The 24,430-nt window shown below is 30.0% G+C and overlaps 1 protein-coding gene across 2 annotated transcripts in view; it reads right to left on the bottom strand.

The window, feature by feature from the left end:
- Iav (transient receptor potential cation channel subfamily V iav) overlaps window positions 1-24,430 on the bottom strand; it is a 47,840-nt gene that overhangs the window by 8,023 nt on the left and 15,387 nt on the right. For both annotated transcript variants that reach the window (XM_072889270.1, XM_072889258.1), the window contains exons 5-12: window positions 20,639-20,875; window positions 15,534-15,685; window positions 9,864-10,080; window positions 8,872-9,033; window positions 8,296-8,493; window positions 7,702-7,811; window positions 6,189-6,538; window positions 5,793-6,041 (exon numbers count right to left, since the gene is read on the bottom strand). In XM_072889270.1, coding sequence (XP_072745371.1) covers window positions 5,793-6,041; window positions 6,189-6,538; window positions 7,702-7,811; window positions 8,296-8,493; window positions 8,872-9,033; window positions 9,864-10,080; window positions 15,534-15,685; window positions 20,639-20,875 — 1,675 coding nt within the window. The remainder of the gene's footprint in view (window positions 1-5,792; window positions 6,042-6,188; window positions 6,539-7,701; window positions 7,812-8,295; window positions 8,494-8,871; window positions 9,034-9,863; window positions 10,081-15,533; window positions 15,686-20,638; window positions 20,876-24,430) is intronic.

The following is a 24,430-nucleotide window of genomic DNA, read 5'->3' on the forward strand; positions in this document are numbered from 1 at the left end:
AGGCGTCTCAATATAAATGTTTCATCCTGTGTATACATTCTTTTACACTTACACTTTATACAGGAATATAATCATCTTAAAACAAGAGCATATATTACTTGTTCAATAAGATTGTTGTCAATTTGGTCGCACAATTTTTGAGTGCCAAGCTTCATAAATTGTAACTTTGTGAAAACATAATCTTCATTACGTTTCTTCGTCGTGATACAATAATAAATAAAATATGCGATGCATGCGATTAATGTCAGGAGTGCCGTATAAAATGCCGTGTAATCGTCGTCTTGTGCTGATTAGTGTGAGCGTGATCATAATTAATAGTGTTTTCGCGAGTGAATGTAAGTGCCACAAAGGAGCAGCAAAAGATAAGCAAGAGAAGAGAAGGAGATATGGAAGTATCAAGCGACGGTGGAACAACCAAGGTTGCAATTTACAACTTAATTTATTCTTTGTTACTTGTGTAATTAATTACTTGTTTATCTCTGCAATAATGATAAATTCGTGAACATGTAGGTACGTATATACAATATACAATATATATGTATATATATATATATATATATATATATATATATATGTGTATAAGCACTAAGAAATTTTAATATCAAGTAAAAAGATATTAAAATAAATATAATAAAATTAAAAATTATATTCTATCTAATTATATTTTTCAAATAAAATTTGAAATCTTTGAAAATTGTATAAAAAGTATTTTTAAATTCTTTTCTCTGATATGCAATGTTATACATATATATTTGTTATAAATGTGTTATATACGATATATGTATAAGAAAACCTACAAAAAGAACTTTTTAAAAAAAGATAAAAAACACAAGCCAAATACATAAAAAGATATCTAAATAGCTTATATGCAATAAATTTAAAAAAATGTTACTATTAACAAATTTTGAAGGTTGAACAAAATAGATATTTAATAATTAAATTGATGTTTAAAACATTCGCGGAAGGGTCTTGTGAACACAGACGTATAATATTTAGATTGCATGTTTTCATGCTATGTGTTTATTTTTAAAGAAAAAATCAGAAAATAAAAAAGAAGAGCATGCTTAAGATCATCATTTTATCTTTTTTTAATGTTATTGTCAAATAAAGCTCTTCGTCTTTGTCACACCAACGGTGAGCCAAAGCATGTTCTCTTTGTTCAATTTTTTATATCTGTTGAATCGAACGCGCAGTCTATATGTATATTATATACGTCTATGCTTATGAAAATTGGATTTATTTATTTATATTATTTATTAATGTCACCGGATTATGTTGTCTGTTTTACTTTGAACGGTCGGCAATTTTAAATATTTGGCAATATGTATTAATATACATATACAGAGTGATTCATATAAAGTGACTGATATTTGCAAAAATTGAGAATATATACAAAAATTTTGTATACAAAAAATATGTAATATAAAGAGGAACGTCGTATGATAAAAACATTTTTTTATTAGTGGAGACATTAAAGAGATTTTGAGATCAACCTAGTTTTTTAAAATGGAACTACCTTGATTTATTTATAAATTAATTCCTTACAATATTCTGTGTAAAAAGTTATAAGAATATAATGTTAAAAAATTGAATAATTTATGAGATATTTTACTTTAATTTGACAAAACTTTAGCGTTGTACATTAACATTAAAAAACGCATATATTTTACATGGTTTATTCGATCAAAATCCATTCATAATAGTTTACGAAATATTTTATACTTTAATTTTGACATTTTTTACCTAAACTATGAAATATCTCATAAAATATTCATTTTTCGATTATCTTGCCTCAATATTTTTGTACACAGAATAATAAAAGGAATCATGATGGAAAGAAAATACATAGATTATTGATATAAAAAAAATACATAGTTATATCTTTAAGAAAAAGTATAAATTTGCAACGAGCAGTTACATATTTTTTATTTATGAGATGCCCTGTATATATAATCTTCTCGCAAAAATTAAAGAAACACTTAATTTTTCACTTTAAAAAAATTAACAAAATATAGGCAACTTTATTAAAAATAAACGAAATTTAAATTAAAAAGAAAGAATTTTAAAGCTTAAAATCTCTATTTTTGAAAGGTCATTTTTATGTTTCTGTAAGTTTGGTTTTTATATATAGAAAACTACGAGCTGGACAAAATGGGAAATTTTCTTCTTACTTTGTCGGTCTATTTCCTGCCCAAAAAGAATTTGTGAAAATTATCAACTTCCTAATATAAAAGCTTAAAGTTTTCCTTACATAATTTTTTTTTTATATTTTTAAGATTTTTTTTGTTACTGAATATCGTGGATTAAATAAAAATAAGCATTTTGACTTTAATTACTCACTCTGTTAAAAATCATTGCACTGCAATTCAAAAAACAGATTCTACTGAAATTTTGCTCTATTGGACAATATAATTGCCAATTTTTTTTAAACATGTAGACATGATGCATATGGATGAAAATAACGTAAAAATTAACGATTTCTCCCTTTTTCATTTTGACCCAGAAAACAATTGTGTAGAACAACACCAAAAAATTTATTCTTCACATTTTTTTGCACTTTTAAGTACCCTGAATGTGAAAAAAGTGTGTCGAGTAGTTATGAGGTCTTTTTCATGGTGTACGATTTTATAAAGCAAAACGTGCAAGAAATCGACACTGCAAAGACACTGCGTTTTTCAGTATTCTTTTCGTGAAAAATATCTCGACGCCATTTAGAAAAATAATAATAAGAAAAAACGCAGATATAATAATTTCCTACACAGGTTTAAGTAAACTGCAACGTTTTGTCCGTGCATACAAAGATACGCTACGAAGGATTTATATGTAATATAACGTAATATATAAAATATCGTGTAATGATTATGATGCATCGTATGGGAGAGATTTGAAAATTTTGAAATATTGAATGAGGAGCTAATTTTAAAGAAAAGACTTATCTTAGAAGTGATTCATATTAAGGAATAAAAATACAGTTTGTATTTCCAAAACGATATCGATTATGATGTATCATATATGGGATAGACCCGAAAATTTCTCAAAACTTATTCAAAGGAACACAAAAGCCATTAATCGAAACATTATTGATTCATCAGGCAGATATAAAATGATTACAGATTATACTATTAAACTACGAGTATAATATTGAAATATTGAAATATTAGATGAAGACTCAATTTTAAAAAAGACTTGTTTCAGAAATGATTCAAATTAAGAAACAAAAATACAGTTTGCATTTACAGAGCGATATCGATTCATTGCAGAGAACATATTTATTAATTATAAACAGATTTACTAAGATTTGACTTGAAATTGTAAATATTATTTGTAGTTTACTCTTAGAGAACATGACATGAGAAATTTCATATTTTATAATAACTGACAGTCTAACAAGAATTGCGACAACTACGTTTTACGCTGAAGATTATGGTGACGTTTTGCGTTGGTGCGTACCCCATATTAATTATAGTTTAGAACTACATTAATAATTTTAAATAGTGTTGAGTGGAATACTTGTGTGAAACATGTACGTGCCATCCCCATATTTGACATCAATGGGAAAATTCATGATTCTTCATTACGGACATTATTAATTATAGATGCATATACATATTATTTCTTAAAGAATTTTCAATTTAATTGTATCATTGCACACATTATGTTTACTTCTTCAAATTAAATTGCTGTACTGAAGATAGTCCGAAAAGAACAGAAACGTTTATTTTGTTAAATTAATTAAAATTTACTGTACAGTAAAAAAACATTATTGCGCCCTTCACCGTTTGCGCGTGGTTATTTATTGTCTTGAATAATATTTTTTAAGAAATTATGAAATTTTTAATTTAATAGAAAAAAATAAAATTTAATTAACGTTAAAAAAATTTCAATGCATTGACTACCTTTATTAAGTCAACAGAAACAAAAAAATTTTTTTTTAGTTTTTTTTTTTCATTGATATTTGAAAAATACCATCGGCATTATCCAAAGCATACCACGAAAAAGTCACACAATCGGATTACGCTATGAATTACAATATTTTTCTAATGTTGGTAAAAAAAAAAGAGTGAAATTGCTCATTTTTACGTTATGAACTCATTTGCATTAAGTTTACCTGTTTTAAAAAATAATTTGGCAATTATACTATTCGATAGAGCAAAGTTTCAGCTTTAAGAATCTGTTTTTAATTACGGTACGACGATTTTTAACAGAATTATAAGTAATCAAAGTCAAAATGTTCATTTTTTTATTTAATCCACGAATAACTTGTCAATAAAAAATCTTAGAAATATTTAAAAAAATGATTTTGTAGAGAAAACTTTCAGTTTTCTTATCAAAAATTTTCATAGATTTTTTTTTGGATACGTGACAGGTTCAAAAAGTGAGAAGACAATTTCTCATTTTGTTCAGTTTTCTGTATGTAAAAATTATCAAACTCTTATATAAACTAAAAATAATAGTGTCTTTTCGAAAAGAGATTTTGAAGCTTTAAAATTCTTTTTTAGATTTAAATTTTATTCATTTTTAACGAAATTACAACTTGTTGAATTATTTCTATTTTTTTTTGTTTTTAAGAAAAAGTAGATATTTCTGTAATTTTTATGAAAAATTTATATATATATATATATATATATATATATATGTATGTATGTGTATTGTATGTAAAATGTAATTATATATGTAACATATAGAACATTGAAAAAAATTAAAAATCTTTTAGGCAATTGTTAGTATGTGTACAAATATATAAAAAATGTTAAGAAAACAATGAATATTAACATTTTTAACAAATTACTTTCTAAATAACCTTTCTAAAAGATAAAAAATATATATTTTTTTTATCTTCCAGAAAATCATAACATTTATACATGAAGCATATAAAATTATCGAAAATTTTCGCTCGTGTATATATATAATACATGGTTAAAAGTTCTTGACGGTCCTTCCTGCATTTTGTATAAAAAAACATATACTTTGTATGACACTTTTTAAGATCTCTTAGATAAAGAAAAAATAATTTACCAAACCTCGGAGTTCCAAAGAACTCCGTTTAAGTGAATTATTTATACGCGATTAAATGTATTCTTAAAAATTCATAACTGCTTTTTTTTTTACATTTCATCTAGAAATATTTGCTAGAAAATTTTATATAAAAATCGAGAATTTATTTACAATTAGTTGAATATGTATGTAATAATTTCCATAAATTGAAAAAATCAGAAACTGAAATTGCAGCTTTATTTTTTTACTGCAAACGTAGAATTATATAATAAGTATATGTTATATATAATACTTGTTATACAACAACATAAGGACAAATACTTTTATACGAAATCTAGAATAAAAGAATAACAGGATAAATATACATAAATACGTACTCAATTAAGATATTATCTTTTATAAATATAAAACTAAATTTATCATAATTTTATCATGATTTTTATTTTAATTTTATCGTTTTTATGTATAATCATTTCTCTAGAGTTTCTTCACAACAATAAATTTAAAAATTTTACTCCAAGGATATTTCAAACTTTAATTATGTGAGACTTATAAAATTAGCGTAAAACCCATAAGTAATCAAAACTCATAAAATAATTATTATAAAATATTACTATATTAATAAGTCATCGTACAATAACTTTATAGATAAATATAGCCTTTACAAAAATACATTATTGAAAATATAAATCACTTAAAGCTGCAACTATAAATATCTAATAAACTGAAAAATATGTGAGCAAATTATAAGCCGTTTTTAAATTTTAATTATAAATAAATATATATTTCTTACTTACCACCGAAATCATTGTCACTGGATTCGATGAAGTACTGTTTCTTAACGATGGGTTTTTCAATGATTGGCGGAGCAATCAAGGCAAAATGTGCCAGAACTTGTGGATCAATCGTAGTTTTCATTGAAACTTCACTAGCGACTAGGGCAGACTTGGCTATTTGCAATAAAATTTCGTAATCTGTCGTAGTCTCGGAAGCGATGGCTAGTTCCAGAAGTGGATCTTCAATAGCTGCTTCAAGTGCTTTTGATTCTATATATTTAACATTTATTATATATTTAATTCCTTTACACGTGCGCATACAAGATCATAAAATATGGGCACTTTAAATATAATTTAGTTTTATTATTAGAATATTATTTATATAAGCAAAATAAAAAGAAATTTATCTGTACTTACGATTGGTATTTTTTAAATTCATCACTTCCACATCTCTCACGGGATCAATAGAGTTATCGATTAAATCCGTAAGACCTGATAATTTAGGTGGCTCCCCATTGGGCTGTTTATGTGGTTGGACACTCGTCACCGTTTCCGGATTATTCTGAATCGTTTTTATCTGATGGTCGTTGGGAACGGCTTTCGGTTGTGTCGTTTTTGTCTGTTTCGCGTCGATATTGGTGGGTATGCCTTCCGTCGCGGCGGATAAGTCAAAGTCATGTGCAAAGGCCATTACGTCCAAAGCTGCGGTTAGCGCATCACCAAAACCTGCAGTAACTGCCGACACTTGCGGTTGGCCAGCATTTGGACTATAATACATATGAAATTATTGCACGGCCACAATGTTCCAGGAACAGATTGATATATCATGGAAATCGGTTGAAACGTATTATACTCTGCTCACGACAGACTTATTAAAAGAAATTATAATAAATAATATTTATTATGATATTAATTTTAATATAGATATATAATATAATAAGTAATTTCTTTTTAAGCAAATATTAATTAATTACTAGTAATTAAGTAAATGTGTCAATTAAGATTATAAATTATATGTTAATATATCATACGTAATTTTTAAAACATAACAAAGTTTTATTAGCACATAAATAATTAATTAAATTAATAATAAAATTAAATATTCGCAGTAGCATTTAATTTCTCAGCTAAAATATTTTTGTAAACTGATCGATGTTTCGAAGAACTGATTCTTTGTTATTGAATAGATATACGATCTATTTATCTTACATCCTGCTACATAAGTATTATGTAACGCATCGCGCACGTCGAGCTTCATAAATATGTAATAGAATTGAGATACGGTCACGTTCGCGCCACGTTGTTGCGCGTTTGTTACGTAGAAGCATAGAAGCCAATCCATGAAGGACTCCGATGTTTCTAAACGCCGGCGGCGTCAGCCATGTCCGGATTACACATAACATGCTCGGCGGAATTACGATGTAATAAAAAGTATCGTCTGAATACACCGTTTCTCTCGACAGAGTGACTCATCCGGCGCAAGAATAATATGATCATAAATCTATGCGCTGCGAGTTGCGAACAAACGAGACACAATGTCAGTCAGTAATTAAAACAGATTTGCCCATTCTTGTCGTATTCATACATTTACATAATAATTAAATAATTAAGTGTAAATAAATAAATATTATACGAAAAGTAACAAATATATTCTAACAAAAGGAAATTAAAAAATGTTGAAAAAAAATTTTATTTGGATTTTTTATCTTTAAAATAATGTGAAATGACATGAGCAAATATAATCGGTATAATTATAATGATAAATATGTTTGTCATAATTTAATTGATAATTTGAGTAAAATTGAGATATACATAAGGAACGAAATAAAAACAACATGAATATTTTCGAATAAAAAAAGATAAAATTATAGAATATGAATAACTCTGGAGAGAAATAAGATATGATGAGATGCAATGAAAGTATCATTACCTGACTCGCACAGGAGTAGAAAAGGACTCGCGACCCCACATTATATGTCGAAGCTGCTCGCCAGTCATACCTCGTTTTCTCAGCTCGTTTATCGTGACTTTTCCAACTCGCTGCAGAATTGCAATGTATGAAACGAAGAGATAAAATTAAAATAACCTGTTATATATCACAATGCAGGCTATTCATGTTGCTTTAGATAGACATTTGAAAAAGTAATTTTAACAGTCGTTATGCATAAACATATTATGTTTCAAGTAACCCTACTTAAATCACATTATTGACAATTTTCCAATTATTCGTCGACATATTGGAGAAGACGTACGATGGTGAATTATTAAAACCATTAATTTTTAACCCATCTTGAGGTAAATATTTCGCGTAGTTATTCTATTGTGACAAAATTTATTACATCGTAGCAAAATTCGATGCGTGCATTTTACGAGAGTCGATACCAGAACCTATATCAGTTGAATGGAATGCCGATAAATAAATTCTGACGCTTGATGCACGGGTGTGGAATAAATCTTTTATACGCATCGCCAGCGCGTATATGCACAAAAAAACTAGAAGAATAAATATAAGTAAATAAATCACCTTCCAATTAGCTACGGCGCCCTTACGCTGCTTCGCTCTGGTTTTTGATTTGCTTTTAATAACGAGCACGCCTCTCTTCTCCGATGCGGGGTTGTTCGGATCGTCACCGGGTCCTAGCTTGATACTGTACTCTTGTAGATAATTATGAGCGTCTTTCTGTGATACGGCACGTTCCAAGGACACCACTATTTTTGCCCACTTAATAGAAAAAAAATAGATGTGTGTTTAATTCAACAGGCGAATGCAAGATTTATTTATGTGATCTATGTGTATATTTATATCACCATAATTAAATAGGTTACGTTTATTATTAAACAATTTTAGCATGAAATTAGCTAACAGTAAAATTAGGAAATTCGAGAGGTTACATTTTTTATTTCACATTATTATTTTCACAAATTAATGCGACACAATGTATTTCTTTTAAATTTAATATTTAATATCATCAATTTGTTTTTAACATGGTATTTGAAAATTTGTATCGTATTGGAAAATTATATTTTAAAAAAATATCGAAAATATGAACATTTTTTGAATACTAAATTTGGAAAAATTATGAATTATTTTAATACAAACCTGTTTAACGAATTCCTTTTCGCTTTGCTCGATAACGTGTGCGTACGTATTACCCATCATGGCAATCAACATGTTGAGCAGCAGAATAGGCACAAGCACCATAAAAATCGCAAAGACGGTCTTGCTCAAGTTAGGATAAATCGTGTTATTCAAGTCCGCATACTGTAATATATACGGATATAAATATAATACAATGGGATAAATATAACGCCGGTAAATTGTCGCGCCTGAATATCGTGAGACAATTATAGGTATATATGCTAATAAATAAGCGGCCACATTGTGTTCAATGTTGCATGTCTGCCACGGCATAGAATTTTCAAACGGAAACTCGTATTTTCCATACTTCTCGTCCCTTTCCTTTGTCACCCTATTTTCTCTTTTTTTTTTCTTTTTAATTCAGTGCAACGAGTTAATTGTTATACGAACTGTAAAACCGAGCAATGATTTTTACTAGACAGATGATATTTTACATGTCCGTTGTCCATTTGTACGGACCGGCGTGCTAAATCTTTAATTTCGTCAGGAAACCATATTGTAGTGCATTTTGTGCGACGTGGAATTGTTCGTGATTGAAATTCAAGATTCATGACGGCATGGCCTGTCACGCCATTGACTGGAAAAATATTTGAAATGATATAAATGCGCGCACGTGTCATTTAATCGCAATGTTTGACGTACACCAATTAAATTAATGTTATGCAATACTTTAAAATTTTTGAAATTTACAATATTTGAATCGCAAGGATTAGACGATGAATAAACTTATTCACGGCACGAAGGGCGGATAAAAAAAATATTTTATTTTTAAAAATATGGACACATTAGGCAAATATATCGCAAAATGCGTAGGCTAAAAAGAAGAAGGGAAAGAAAGGGTGTACACATGTGCGTGCACGCGTGCAAGATAAGGGTTCGTGGTAAAAAGTGATATGTCAATAAAGCGATAATCTATGGCAAAGCTTACGTAGCTTATAATATTATTACGTTACGTTATAATCGCCGAGGGTTATCTGAAATAACGCCATCCAAGTCGTAGGATAAGAATGATAGAGAGATGATTTCACGCCTGGGAATCCCTTGTAGAGAAAATAAAACGATTGCGAGAATCCAAAAAGCATGATTGTGTAGATTATTCCGAAAGTCAGCATATCACCGGTTATCATGCTGTATACCATTGTGACGAAGGGGCCAGTCAATCGAATTGCTCTGGAGGAAAAGAAAGAATAAAATAAATCACCCATCATACATGTAATAAATAAAAATATATAAATATATAATTAATATATACATATATCAATATAAATATATAATTAATATATATATCAATATAAATATATAATTAATATATTTCTAATAAAAATACATAAATATATAACACATACAAAACCTTTTTTTTTTACAAGAAAAAATGCTGTTCAAGAAGATGATCAAGTAACGAAAAAAATTTTGGAACTTTATTTTGGTTTACATATATATATATATAGTTTATCTTGCATTTAATTATGTAATCCATATATTAGTGGTACCAACAAAATTATCATTATTACGTGAATGAAGTGTCGCGTTTCATTCAGTAGTATTCACACATCAAAGTCCGGAGTAAATCAATCTATTAACGTCATCGATATTGATTTCACTCACGTGACATAAATACGTGTAATATTACGCATACAAAATCCGTTGTAAAACATTTGTCGATACGATGCATATGTGTGTGTGTGTGTGTGTGTGTGTATGCGAAACGCATTATAATTATGTCTCTCTAATTCTCCAAAATAGTATGCTTTTTAGTTCGCACGTCAATCATCAAAACCAAACTAAAATATCATCATATCGTTAATAAATTGATGTATATCTTCTTTGCGGTACATGTGTAATTATAATATATTAAATTCATTAATATATTAGATTGATGTACTGTGTCGTTCAAGGTTATCTGCGAACTCGATTTCTTCGAAATCTTATATAGAAATAATAATAAATCATTTTATTTTACATTATTGCATTTCTTGTGAAATGGTATCTTTCTCTAAAAGATATTATTTGTATTTACCAGTGTTAAATTACACTTACAGAAATGGCTTTTGATAACGAAATGTTCGGTTAACAAGTTAAAAAGTGCATGGCTTTGCACACTTGATATCGGAGTTCAGTGTATCGCATGTTATCGCGTTTCCAGTAGCCACGATAACACGAATAGGTCAGGCACGAAGAGTGCCTGTGCAGCTATTCGGCGTGCATATGTAAACCACTCTTCTTACACGCAGCTCAAATTTATAACGTAGTGAAATAATTAAATGCTAATAACTCTACCTAGCAGAGAAAGTTAAATATGTTATTGATTAACTTAAAACAATCGATAATCTCTGCTAACGTAAGTATCCTTCTTATTTATAGAAAATGTTAAATAAATTATACATGTCTGTATATATATATATATATATATATATATATATAGTATATATACACATATATATATATATATATATATATAAAGAAAAACTAAATTATGTTCATTAATTTATGATTTTTAACTATTAAAGGCTGTTAAAATATCTTTATATTATAACGTAGGAATAATTAAAATTATTCTCATAGCCTAAAACGTGCGTAAATGAATTTCGATAACGACGTTATATGAAAATGACATGACTAAATTGAAAGAGAAAATTCATTACAATAGTATGTGGAACATTTAAAATATTTTAAAGTCTTTTTTTTTATCAATATACTCACAGTGAGAGAAAAATTTCATTTTAAGTTAGAGTATTACTGATTGCGTTAACTTTATAATACTCCAGCGTAAGTAAGTTACGACACTTTTGTTATCGTAAAGTTAGAATCGCGACTACTAATATAAAGCAGACTTCGAATAAAGTATTAACGTATTATATCTCGACATTGAAGCAATTTATATGGAAAAATTTATTTTAACATATAATCAATATCGTTCAACATTAACATTCAAAATTTTTATATCCCATTTTTAATTATTAATTATTAACAATTATATTTTAAATTATAAAAAAATATATAATTTATAAATATGTATTTTAATTTTGTTAAAAAAGGAAATTTTATATATATATTTTTTTCCCTTTATATACATATATAGTATATATTATATATATATTAGATTTTATATTACATTATTATATATATATTAGAGAGAGAGAGAGAGAGAGAGAGAGAGAGAGAGAGAGAGAGAGAGAGAGAGAGAGAGAGAAAGGGTTATAATTTATATAAAATATTATTTTTTCTAAATATTACTATTTTCCGCCTGTTAATTTTTTACACTTTTAAAACTGCGCAATTGTGTTATACCATTACAACTAATGCAATAAATAAAATCAAAGTACGCGTCAGTAAAATCAAAACGATACGTAATCCGAGATTCGCGGCATCCGATGTATCATATATGGGAGTACAATGGGGGTGCGAGCCGGAACTGCGGATCGGAATTGGAGGACGAGCGATTAAAATCGATGCCGTCACTATCGACATGGGAAACAAAAACTTTTTAATCCCGGCGCCGTATCCGTGCCCGTCGACGGGCCGACAAATATTTCAGATTCGTCATTCGGCCAGGATTAAGATTGAAGAGACTCCGCGTGGCTCCGCGAAAATAAACAGACGAAAGCACGAAGGAATGTAGGAACGACTCACCAGCATAACAGCGTGATGATCGACGAATAACCGAGAAAAAGAAAGCATCGCGCGTTGAGTCTCCATTAACTCCGACGACGACGACGTCGTCGTCGGCCGGTTCTATCCGCTAATCGATGGGTGACCTTATCTTGTCAAGGGTTACCGGCGCCCATAAATCTTCGCTCTTTTTCACGGAGTAAGTTCAAGGGAGGGTACAGCCGCGATAGAAAAGACACTATGGAGTCTCCGGTATAACTCGTCCAGGGTTTATAGCAAGAACGGTATAAGCGATGCAACTTGGATGAGGGATATAACATCGTTGTGTTGCGGGTATCGTGTACCTTGTCCCGGGAAAATCAATAGGGACACCGACTTCCGCTCAGCAAACAAGTTTCCGCTATGCAAGTCTGCCTCGCTATACTTTCAACAAAGTTCCAGAAAGAGGCGCGTCGTGTCTTTGCTTCCTTTCTTTTTCTTCCCTCGTACAACTGCTCGAATAATTATACCGGATTAATACCAGATGAGCCACCGTTATCATCCATCCACCGTATCATTCAGTGATGATGGATTAAACCAAATATTCACGATTATTGCTGCTATAATCAATATCCGAATTATAAGAAAAAAAAAACTTTAAAAAGTAGCTAATTTAAAATATTGCTCAGAAAATATTGTATCCTATCTCTCCCTCTCTCTCTTTTACATCTAAAGATCGCGCATCTTGGAATGAAATTTTTAATCATATTTAACGACCATGATTTCCAAGGAAACAAAATTATAACTTGATACTCAAAATTATTAGATGCAAAAAAATGATACAGTGAACGATGAGTAATATTGCGAGAAAATAGGAGATTTAATTTTTAATACTGTAAGTCTTTATGTGGTCGCAAGTCTGATAGCAGGGCTTAAGAGACAAAGAGAGCTGACTATGTTAGATTTTCGTGTATATAAAAAATACAATGTAATATATTTAATTCATTAGCGGTGCCGTGCGCATAAGAACTGTGACATTTCCCCGTGCATAATTACTGTCCATCAGGATCCTCTTTAGATCTCGTCACTCCGTTTAAGTATATACGTGCAGTAATTCCTCAAAGGCTCTCTTGCACTCGGTGCCACGATGTTTCTTGTCCTCCATCACGGCTGTCGTTCGCTTGGCAATAAGCCACAGTCACGCCTTAGATTAATTTCGCACAAAATTTAACGGGAGTCTGCTACAACCGCCTCTAAAGTTACAGCCTAAGTGCTTTACGATGTACCATTTACGACGGGCCTCCATTTTACGTCTGTTTAAATTCAATATACACTCTTTGCGCCTGCACAAGTTCCATGAACTTCTCTGTATACCTTATAGTCAGCTCTCAAGCACAGCTCGAGGGTACCAGAAAAGGGGCACGCAAGAGTCAACATAATGCTCTCTGCTTGATCATTGATACTTCACACGCTTGATTTGGTTACTTGTTTTGAGTCTCAATTCTAAGAATCGAAAAGATAAATCTGGCAAAGATTTATAAATTTCAATATTTCTCTAAATATATAGATATTTTACGATAAAACACGTGATGAAAATTAATAAATGCTTAAAGATTATTAATATAATAATAATTAATATTTTACTTATACAAACAAATCTGAAATAAAGTACCCCTTATAATTCCTTTGCTGATAAAATTTGATAAAAAAGAGATCAATATCGCTACAACGATCATTATGTGACTTGTAGAAAAGGAAAGACAATAGATAGCGGTTGATATTTATCTGATACTCCATGTATCCACCTAATGTATCGAAATATGACATCTTGGTGATGTTTACAAGTGCAATCGGATAGCGCGGAACAAACCGAGAAGTTTGTCGAAAGGAGCAGCTGCAACCATGTTACTTTCAATGTCGATCACGTAACTTTGATATCACGTATTAGAAACGTATAAGCACAATGCGAATGCACGTCCTCGCCTCTCAATAAACGATTTGTCCCATTTTTCGCGGAAATACGTCCGACAGAAGGTACGTCGACATTCGTCAAAGTGTCGTTAAGTAAGAAAACGTTTGTGAGAAGCTACGTGTTGTTAATGTGTACCAGACGAAGAAAGAGAATTCACAACTTTTGAAAGTTTTCTTTCGTATTGTAACGGGAAATTTCGTTTGTAAAATGATTGTCTGTAACAAATTATGCTGATTTGCGGTGAAATATTTACGTAAAACTTTTATGTAAAAAGAAAATCGATGTATATGTCAAGTAAAATGTAATGAATTTATAATGACATACATCGAGAGTGTTGATATTTAAGAGAAAATCATTATAATACATGTATGATAAGATAATGATAATGAAATTTTTTATCAGCCAATTAGTCCTAAAAAATTGCACAAGCTTTTTCCGGAAAAACAATAACATACCACAAATCGGATTATTGAATATTTAATGCAAGTTATTAATATCAAATATTTCGTTAAAATAACCTGTATATAGAGAGAGCAAATGCATCCTTTTATAAAAATAGAAGTTTTTTTTTCAACTCTGTCGTCGATACTCCGTTATGTTTTTTCTCCCTCGTTAATCTACCATATTTAATCGGTATCCCTTTTTACGGATTATATAAAAATAACTAATCATGATTATTTTATACGCTATGTATACAGAATTCTTTGAGATAAAAATACATTAAATTATATCCGAGTAGGAAGTAGATTAAATTGTAGATCCGTCGTGTTATAGAAGAAAAAAATATCTACTCGCTCTATTTAATCCGATAAATTGGCAAAGCGGTATGTACAGGTGGCTGTAAACACGTCACCGGATTACACATGGTAGTTGTCAGGCGCTAAAATGATGCGTAAAACGCAGTGACAGAGATGTAACGAGTGTGACCTAATCGCGCCAGTAAATTGCAAGCGCTTTAATTTCACAGCGACACCTCCAATGTTCTCTTTTTTCCCCATTCTCCTCTCTCTCTCTTCCCCGGTCATTTTTTCTCTACACACGTTTCTCGTATTATATTACTTACCCGGCGAAAAACATGAAAAGAAACCAGGAACCCGGGACGGCGAACACCAGTATCGCATCCTCCGCGTGCCGATTTCCGGCGATACGACATGGAATGCACGCGAGAATGAGTAGATTGCTGATCACGAATATCAACTTGGCCGGTTCGTGGCTCTGAAATGCAAATGCGCGCAGGCGGAACGTTAGTGCGGCCTCATGCACTCTTGCAACGTTTCAGGAACGTCCGCAGAGGAATCGATATTATATTTTCGTGCAATTTCGATATTCCTCCCTATAATTTCACCACGTCGTCACGATGACAACGTTTAGCGCGAGGTTTGCCAAATGTGCAAAAAGATGATAATATTTCATCTGACTCGTATATATATATATATATATACAGACATCTCTATTCCTCTTCTGTTTCTCAATCTTGCGCATTGTCAGTTTTATCAATTGGAAATGTCAAAAATTTGAAGAGGAATAAAATAAATGAATAATCTTAACGTTAAAAAAAAATATATAATAAATGTAAATCGTATTTTAAACACTATCGCGTGATCTTTTAAAAAGCATTCGATTATGGTAATACGATTACGTATAGTAGTTACGAGAATATGAAGAGTTAAACACATTAACACATTACGTTCATATTTGTACGTGCAATCAGATCAAATATTTTTGCCCATCTAGAGATTGGGGAAATTACACATTGTACGACAACGAGGCTCGCACGCTCGCGCGCGTTAATGTTTTTAAATCGTCGTCGGTATTAATTATCCGCAAATCGAACCGGACGCGTGGACTGGGACTCGCGTTTAATAATGCAGCGATATAGCTTAACATCGTTCCGATTGTATTGGAACGGAGCGGCGTATATATGCTATTGATCCAAACCCAGCAATAACCAACGATATGTACATATATGTACAATATATTCTCTCTTAATTGATAGATATGGATAGATAGTCGATAGGCACGCACGCTACTACGCCGACATTTTCCACATTTTCGCCATCTCTGCAAGAATCCTTGACTCGAGAAGGAATACGGCATATAATTTGTACATATATGTATATTTATATATAAAAATATATATATGTAAATATATATTATAATTATTATGTATTGTAATTATAATTAGAATACTAATTAGAATTATAATTAGAATTATAATTAGGTTTATAATTACAATTATAATTATAATTTCTTTTAAAATAGAATATATATATATATATATATATACAGGGTGAATCACTAAACGTGTTACACGCAATATTTTTGAAACTGAACGAGATATAAAATTCTTATTTTCCAGCGATTATATGGTATCGAAGTGAGTATTGTGTGTACGAAATTAATTTTTTTAAGCGAAATCGTTAAAGTAATTTTAAAAAAATACCTTGATTTTTTTAATTAACGACATATAATTTTTATTACGTACAAATATAACTCGTCTCTGAGTAAAATGATCACACATAGTGTGATTTAAAGTTTAAAGTCATAATGAAAGGCTATAATAAAAAAAAAAACAATATCAAATAGCAAAAAGTGTTCAGTTCTTGTTACAAACAGTTTTTGAAACAAATGCTTGAAATTGCATGTTTACTGTTATTCGCAAGCTGAGCATGCATCTATTCGACCGATACCAAGCAATCGCTGAAAAATAAGAATTTCATATCTCGTTCAGTTTCCGAAATATTTCAGTCTATAACTCCTTCAATGGATCATCCTATATACATATATATATATATATATATATATATATATATATATTTATTTATTTATATATATATAATTATATATATTATAGATTTTATATTGTGTAAAAGAAAAAGGGAAATTTTAATTAAAGACTATATTATTTCTATATATATAATTTGTCGGAAAAACCCATTTTTATCACTACCGAGGACATATATCGAAATTGCCTGCTTCGAAAATGCTTTCAACGTAATCAATCATTCACTTCTGGCAGTGTCTTTTCTAAGCTTTCATTTTCCTACGATATTAAACTATAATATTGATCGTGATATTGTGCAAAACAATACAATTATTAAATCTCTTATAATAATATTAATCTATTAATTAAAAGACACGTGCATTTATCGTGCTTTTATACAAATATATAAATATGCATTTTTATAAACTAAAACAAACGTTAAACGTTTTTGAACAATATTACATTTAATATGATTCAATTATTACATTTAATATGATTCAATTATTACAAATCTAATAAACAAGAGAATTAATCACTTGTCTTTTCATATCTGTAATTTAATAAAAATTCTTTCAATATATACATCATTTCTAATCACAAGATAAAAAGACTAATAAAGAAATAAAATCAGAAAAGAGTCAGTTGTTAATATCGGTACCGCTGCTAAACCGTTATACGTAATGCTTCCGTAATCATCAACTTATCTTTTTCTTATTCATCGGGCTTATTAACGCATAAAAGATTAGTGGCACGAACGTACAGCTTTCATCGCGGAATATACTTCGGAATATATCCATAGATCCGTTACAGTTCACTAGCCTCGGGATTTGCGCAACCAGCCGCGTTTAGCCGGCACTAGTGCATCGAAATTGCACCGTTGAGAGTATCAGCATTGCGCAGCTATCACGAAACAACGGGACGTTTCGCGATCGGTCGAAACGACAAAGATGATGAAGCGAGAACGGAAAGTAATTTGTAATCTATAAAACGTTTCGGCTGACTTAAAAATTCTGACCTGTGTTTGTTACATACAAAATTGATTATATAAAGAAGACGATCATTTTTTATGCATCAAATCATAACATATTAAACTTCACGTATAAAATGATCTCTTCAAAATTTCTTCTTCTGCATCTCTTTTCTTCCAAAGTTTATTTATTTCAACAAATTTTATTTCATATTTTAACTCCAAGATATATCTCGTGTAATATTTTGTAATGAATGAAAACCTAAGGGCTAATATTCCTAATGTTATTCTTTTCGTTTTTTCGAATTACATTTCAAAGGAGGATCGATAAAATGTGCTGATTTTTGTTTAGAAAGTGTAATGTAAGTTACATATATTTTCTTATAGTTTTTGAGTTGCTAAAAAAACCCGTTTATTGATCTAAACCTGTAGGAAAGTAGTTAAAATTCACTTTAAATAGTCAAAATAAGTCATTTTTAATAGTAATTTATTTAGTGTAGATTTTGTAATTATTTAATTATTTATATTATAGTTTAGTTTTATAATTTCTCTTAACTGAAAACTAAAGAAACACTTTAGAAATGCTAATCTAACATAGCAAAAGCAATATAATATAAAAATTAAAAAATATATAGTCAATTTATTCAAGAATCTTAACCCTCAAACTGAACACGTTTTTTGGCACCGTAATCCTGAACACGTCGGTAACTGGAGTCCGAGTTAATTTTTGTCTTCTAAAATTACTTAAAAAATTCTAAAAAGATTTACACATCTTCTTTTAAGTTTAAACTAAAAGTTTATGTAGTAGAGTTAAAGAAAAAATATTTTTAAATACTACATTTTTCTTATTTGTTAGATCAAAATTTAGAAACATAGATGTTTTATATAAAAATTAATAAAAATTTGAAAAAATAATTTTGAATAAAAAGGCTTCCAGGAATTTTTAGTTTTCAAAGTTCAAAGTTTACGAAAAAGAAATATTATATGTCCACGGCTTTAAAAAAATATAATTATTTGAATGATCGAAAATGGGTAATTTTTAGGTATAAAAAAATGTATATTTTCTGAGGAAAATTTTTTTTTAAATCTTTAGGTAATTTATTTAAAAGAAAAGTGAAAACAAAATGTAATTTACATTACAATCTACACTATAAAAACTGATTAATACATACAACCCCTGTTTGTTACTCGTTATCATTAACAAAAGATACTTTTAGCATGAAAATAAATAAACATAATAGAAATTATATCAATTTGTTTCTTTTTTAGCGAGATTATTATTGTAAATTTATAACTTATTTTTATAAAAACCGATTAACAGCAAAAAAATAATATTTTTAAAAAAATTTACTTATTTACCTTTTTTTATTTAATATACATAAAGCGAATACGTGGGTCATTTGTGTCCACTTCAGATTTAAATTCGCCAGCACTTTGCACTGAATGAACTGTTTAACTTGTCCTTTCAGTTATAAGTCTCTTTTGACACAAACTTTTTTTTTGGATAAGTTTCCAACCTCGAGATTTTATTAATATTTTTTTAAAACAATAGATTAAAAATGGTACGGATACGAAAGACCCACGCGTTCAGTTGGAGGATTAAGTCTCATCAGATGTATAGCTTATAAAAATAATTAAATGTTGAGGAAAGAATTTTAAAAATATAAAAAGAGATATAAGAATAGATACTTCGACTTTATATAATATTAGTGGACCCGATCAACCAAGAAACTGACAAGATTAATATTCTGATGGCGAATAAAACGAGACGCTATACAGTATAATACGAAAAGTAATATAATAGGGCTCCAGGCAAAGGTCTACTATATAAAAAACTTAACGCTCCTCTAGATGGAATCTCTATGGTAGTAGAAGTCCATTTTAAGATATTAAAAACTGTACGATATGTACAGTTGTGTCTGATGAGGCTTAAAATTTCGACTAAATTAACCATTTATTTTTTAATTGTTATATTATATTGATTTTGCTATGTTAGATTTAGCATTTCTATAGTGTTTCTTTAGTTTTCAGTAAAAGAAATTATAAAACTAAACACTAAACTATAATATAAATAATTAAATAATTGCAAAATCGACACTAATTGAATTACTATTAAAAATCACTTTTTCACAGGAGGGTTAGACCAATAAAACGGGTATTTTCGTATTCAGCAACTCAAAAACTATAGAAAAATGTATGTAACTTACATTACACTTTCTAGGCAAAAATCAGCATATTTTATCCACCCTACTTTAACTTTGATTTATATATTTTTTGTATAACATTCTGTACTTAATGACACGAAAACTGTTGAGCTAGTGTAATGTCATTCTTTTTGCGATTTAATCCGTTTTTCAACTATGAATCTCCCGGGTACAAGCGATAAAACGTCTCTGACGGCTATCTCATCGCGGCGAAAAAAATATGCAATGCCTACCAGTTGCTTCAGGAAGGACAGCGGTCCGACGTTGATCATCTCGCCACCCAGCTGCACCAGGATGTAATTGAGCACGCCCAGGACGGTGATACACTCCGCCGCGGTGCGGACGACGTCCGTTATCTCCTTGGGCCACTGTAGCAACACGGCATCGACATCCGCGGGTCTGAAGTATATGGCTAAGGACAGCGAGGCCAGGTGAAACACCAAGATAATCAATCGCTTCAGGAACTGCAACTTTTCAGTAGAAAATAGATGTCGGCGTATGCATCTACGAAACTTTCCGCATCGATTGGCCGGGACATAAGAGCAAAGTTTTACGGCGGTAATATAGAGGCAAGCAAGAAGGATTCGTGAAAATATCGTCGGTCTCGGGGCTAAGCTCAAAAGGTCTCTCTCCGGATACGAGAGAAATAACATTTGAGATGACGCATTTCTGATCTCTCGTATATATTTTATATCGATCGTATTTATTTTCGAATCCCGAGCTATCAAGAGCTACAATTTATGATACAGAATTAGCCGGTGATGCCTGATTCATCGCGGAATACGATAAATATATCTTTCTGTTACACATTTAATATCTCATGCTCCTTGGTTATAAATGACATTAATTCAATAAACGTACAAAAAGTTCCACAGTTGACACGATATTGTTTAAATATCCCGCATGTAATCGTATTATCGCGCGATAATCCAATTAATAAATGTAAGGTTTAACGTCTTCTGTTTTATCTTTATTTTGCGTTATCGCGTCCCGCCTATTTGTAAAGCGACCATCATAAGCGCTTCGTTTAACGGATAAAATCGCTCTAACCAAATACTCCCGGGATTGACTCCGCTATGATCCGATAATAGGGAAATCATAGCCGGACGGGTACAGTAATACTGCATATATTGCGTCTACATGCGGTCCGAGTGAGGCCGTGATTAGTGCCATAAATGGGACACGTTATGGACGCGGTGCTGTTATAATATGCGCGATACGCGGGCTCGTCTGCTAAAGCCTTCAGCGTACGTACGAAAGCTCGTTTGTGATGCGAGCGTAATTGCAATCACAGTCTGCCCGTATAACTTCGATTGCCATCGTTTCGAAATTACTGAGCTACCATTGGCCCGCGACGGAGTGACTTGAAATAACCGGCGTAATTATACTACCATCGCCGAAAGCCTCATCGACGTCACTCGACCGATCGGCTGATCGACGTTAATCGTTCGAAGTCACGAGAGAAAGAGAGAAATTGTGAGAGAGAGAGAAAGAGAAATCTCTCGACATTGTGCAAATCAACAATGGAATTATATACGGATTATAGACGCGTATCTGGTTTAAAAGCCGTGAAGATCGCTATTCTATGAATTTTTAATAAACATCACTTTCTTGTTTCACTTGCGTTATTCATCTTTAAAAATTAAATTTTTTTAATATTTTAACATTTTAATTTCTTCCCGGATTGTTACAATTGTTTCATACAAAATTTTTTTGTGCGAATTTGCTTGCGAGGAGCCCTACTAACCACCGTGCAGGCTACGCAGAAAGAAATGTTGTTGCATACAACGCTGAAGGTTTATAGCGCGATAAAACGGGCGCTATTTTTTTCTACATGTTTTAACATAACCAATAATTAACCTTTCGTGGGTGGTTATTTTTAAAAATATAATGCGTGATTTTTTTTGAAAATATGATAATTTTTTAAAATCGACCAAAGAGCAAGTACACAGCTTCTTCATTATTTAACAATTTTTTAAGGAACAGTGCACAAACTAGCGTCGATCACATCCGCTAAGCTAGCTTCACATCTTGTTTTGTGTGATGCGAAAATTTACGTTCCTTCAGGTCATCTTCACGCAGCGCAACGCGCAGTAAATCACGCATGTTATCCACGAAAAATCTCATCATATGAAAAGACTGAAATTTATTTACAAAATTATCTAAAATAGTAATTTAATAAGAGAAAACCTATTTTCTTTGAAATTCCAGAGAAGAATTTGATATTTGATAAAAACTAAAATGATATTACCCGAGCTCTCTCGAGCAGCTTTGTGGAGAAACATATTATTTATTGGTATTTTTCTAGGTATTTGTCTAGGCGACTCGCGTCGTCGACTATATAAAATATACATACGAAAAAGCATTGCAATGTAAGCCGATCATCTTTAAAGAGAGTGGTCGCGTAAAGATTTCTTAAAATATGGCTTGACGAAATTTAAATTTGCCTCTTAGTGAATAGAAATACCTCCAAATGCATATCAATATATAAATGTAGAACATTATTCTTATGATAGATTCTTTGACAAGTTAGGAATTGGTTCATCTTTTGATATACAATAAGAAATCTCATAATGATATTACTTAATAAAGCGACAGCTTTGGCAATAGATAAATAATATATATATATTAAATTTGCCTCTCAATGAATGGAAATATCTCCAAATATATATATATATATATATATATATATATATATATATAATTCTTCCAAAGCTGTCTCTTTATTAAGTAATGTCATTATGAAATCGCTTATTGAATATTAATTAAAAATGATCCAATTCCTATATATATAAAATTTTTTTCAGGTATATCAAATATATATCAAAATATATATTTTATAACATATAGGGGCATATTCCTAATTTAATATAAAAAATGAAATATTAAGATATATAAAAGCTCCATTCCTTATTTTACAACAAAGCTGCATACTAATTGACCTAATAATTACGAAAATAAATAAAGAAATTCCTATGTATTAAATGCGAATCTTAAACCATATTTTCTCCGTATTTCTCCATATTTCTCCGTATAAATTGTAATTTCAGACTTACGTTCCTATGTTGTAAAACTCTTGATATATTGTAATTTACAGTAAACTCAAATGCTTTTTTTTAACTCTTTAATGGCTATAAAATATATATTCCGGTTACAAAAAAAATCATAACTTTAAAACAAAGAATCCTATCGACTTCTACCTAGGCTCATTTTAAAGCGGAAGGTTCAGCGTACATGTAAAAATTGTATTAGTAATTTGTTTTTAAGTTTAATGTTTTCAATAAAATATAATTAGGTATTTAAAATTGTTGAAAAATCCAATTTTTAAATAGTAAAGATTAATTTGTCGAAAAATCATTGAATTATTGCAAATTATGAACTAGAACTTTTATTAAATTGTGAAAAAAATACAAAAAAGGATTAGAATTTTATTATATCAAATACGTGTAACAGATTATACGTGTATGATCATGTGTGCATGTTTATGTATGTATTGTTTATTTGTATATAATATATATGCATATATAATAATGTATATATGTATATTATATATATATATATATATATATATATATATATATATATATATATATATACACACACATCTATATTCCTATATTTATATCTAAATTTTATTTTCATTTTTTGTATCCGCTATATTGGATCCGTCATTTTAAATTTTGTTAAATTTTGACTTTAGATTTGTAATCGGCGATCTCAAAAACCCTAAATAGTTTACAAATTTGACTAAATTTATTGTTTTGCATCTGCTATATTGAATCTGTTATTTTGAGTTTTGCTATTTTGACTTTAGATTTGTAATCAGCGATATTAAAAACCCTTAGAAGCATCTCAATATAAAACTCATCTCTTCTGAGAAAGTCGTGGCCATTAAAAGATTAATGTAATATATATATATATATATATATATATATGTTCTATATTTTGTTTGATATTTGTTGAGGCACTGCGTTTGAAAAACGAAAAAACTGTCAAAGAAATGCACATAATTAAATGCTTAATCA

This window comes from Anoplolepis gracilipes, chromosome 1 (genome assembly GCF_047496725.1).
Source record: "Anoplolepis gracilipes chromosome 1, ASM4749672v1, whole genome shotgun sequence".
NCBI classification, from domain to species: Eukaryota; Metazoa; Arthropoda; class Insecta; order Hymenoptera; family Formicidae; genus Anoplolepis; species Anoplolepis gracilipes.